General features: G+C 44.5%; 1 protein-coding gene across 1 annotated transcript; it reads right to left on the reverse strand.

Moving 5' to 3' along the window:
* Positions 1–207: 207 nt before the first annotated feature.
* On the reverse strand, positions 208–1341 carry LOC139310438 (urotensin-2 receptor-like). The gene has a single exon (XM_070934595.1). The coding sequence runs from the start codon at positions 1339–1341 to the stop codon at positions 208–210; it is 1134 nt and encodes a 377-aa protein (XP_070790696.1).
* Between the last annotated feature and the right edge of the window lie 280 nt (positions 1342–1621).

The raw sequence follows: 1621 nt of genomic DNA on the forward strand, positions 1-1621 counted from the left end.
TCAAGAAGCAAAAATTTACAGTGATATATCATGGGTTGTATGAAATACATAAGTTTTTTTTTTCCTGATTTACTATGATGACAAATATCATCAAAACTCTAAACCCAGAGGGTACCTCTTCTACAATCCCTCCCTTTCAGATGTAATGCTTTCTTTCTTCTTCTTCTGACTTTGATGACAGTTGATTTGGGAAGTGTGCTTCTTTCATCATGGGCTATTACTTCCCCCTGGAATGGGTGGGAGCATAAATGTCTCTGTACAATGCTGGCTGGTTGTTGACAAAGATCTCCCAGAAATCCTTTGAAATCGGTTCCTTCTCTGGAAGTAGTTGCGGCTGCTGTGAAAAGAACGCTGCCTATTCCTCAAATATTCTTTGTAGTTCTTGGTCAGCAAGGTGTAGAGGAAAGGGTTGATGCAACTGTTGCTGTAGGTCAGGCAGGTGGTCAGGTAGTTGACGTTCCTAGTGGCTTTAGGAGACATGGGAAGAGGCTCGTAGTACTGGAAGAGCAGTTGCCAGATCCAGAACGGCAAGAAGCAGGCCCAGAAGACCAGGACAATAGTGAAGATTAAGTAGAGGACTTTTTGATTGGGCAGCCGCTTGGTCTCTTTCAAGGAAGTGGTCTGGGACACCCAGTAGGTTCTTGCTAGTCTAACGTAGAGATACCCAATGACGACACCAGGGCCAACAATGCTGGTGCAGAAGAGAATGGTGATGTAGATCTTGTAAGACAACTTGCTCCAGGTGGGGAGGCAAATATTCTTTTCCCCATGCACCAGCTGGATCATAATCAGCATTGGCAGGGTGAGAAGCAGAGATGCCACCCAGATAATGAGAGCAATTGCCTTCCGATAACTCTTGGATCTCTTCACAGTGTCCAAAGGCTTCAGCACTGCAAAGTATCTCTCTGTGCTCATCACCATCAAGGTGAAAATGCTAGCGTGCATGGTGAGGAAATCCAAGCTGAAAAGGATCCGGCAACCTGTATCTCCAAAGTACCATTCCTGAATGAAATAAGTCCCCACAATGAAAGGGATAGTGAGAAGATAGAGCAGGTCTGCTAGGGCCAAGTTGATGATGTAGATGTACATGGAGGCAGAAGACCTCATGTAGTGGCACATCACAACCAAGGTGTAGACATTGCCTGTCACTCCAATTATGCACATAAGAGACAGGATGGTCCCAATGGTGCAGGTGGCTACGATGTCCTCCAAAGAGCTGGCAGAGAAGGCCTCACCCCATGTGTTGTTGGAAGAAATATTAGGGTTGCTTCTGAGCGGGCTGCCAGTTTCTGTGTCTGTGGCCACTCTAATGGTGGAGGAGATAGTGCCATCCATTCTCATAAAGGTTCTATCTTTACATGCCTTGAGCAATCAGCAGCAGGCAATATTTGATTCTTTGAAGAGAAGAGGGAACGGAAGGAAATACTGCTGAGCTGAGATTAATTTCTGTTGAAATGTCAGAAGCATCTGTGATCTTCAGCCTTGTATTTATTCTAGAGAAAGGGCAGAAAAAAACACTGTATGGCAGAATAATATAATGCTGTAGCTTTTTTGTTTCTTAGGCTTTCTTTATTTCCCAAGCTTATTAGTAGTTGACAGGTTTTTTGGGGGGAAGGAGATG

Source organism: Pituophis catenifer, unplaced genomic scaffold, assembly GCF_029215685.1.
Source record: "Pituophis catenifer annectens isolate HBS135680 unplaced genomic scaffold, rPitCat1.0.hap2 SCAF_2, whole genome shotgun sequence".
Taxonomy (NCBI): Eukaryota; Metazoa; Chordata; class Lepidosauria; order Squamata; family Colubridae; genus Pituophis; species Pituophis catenifer.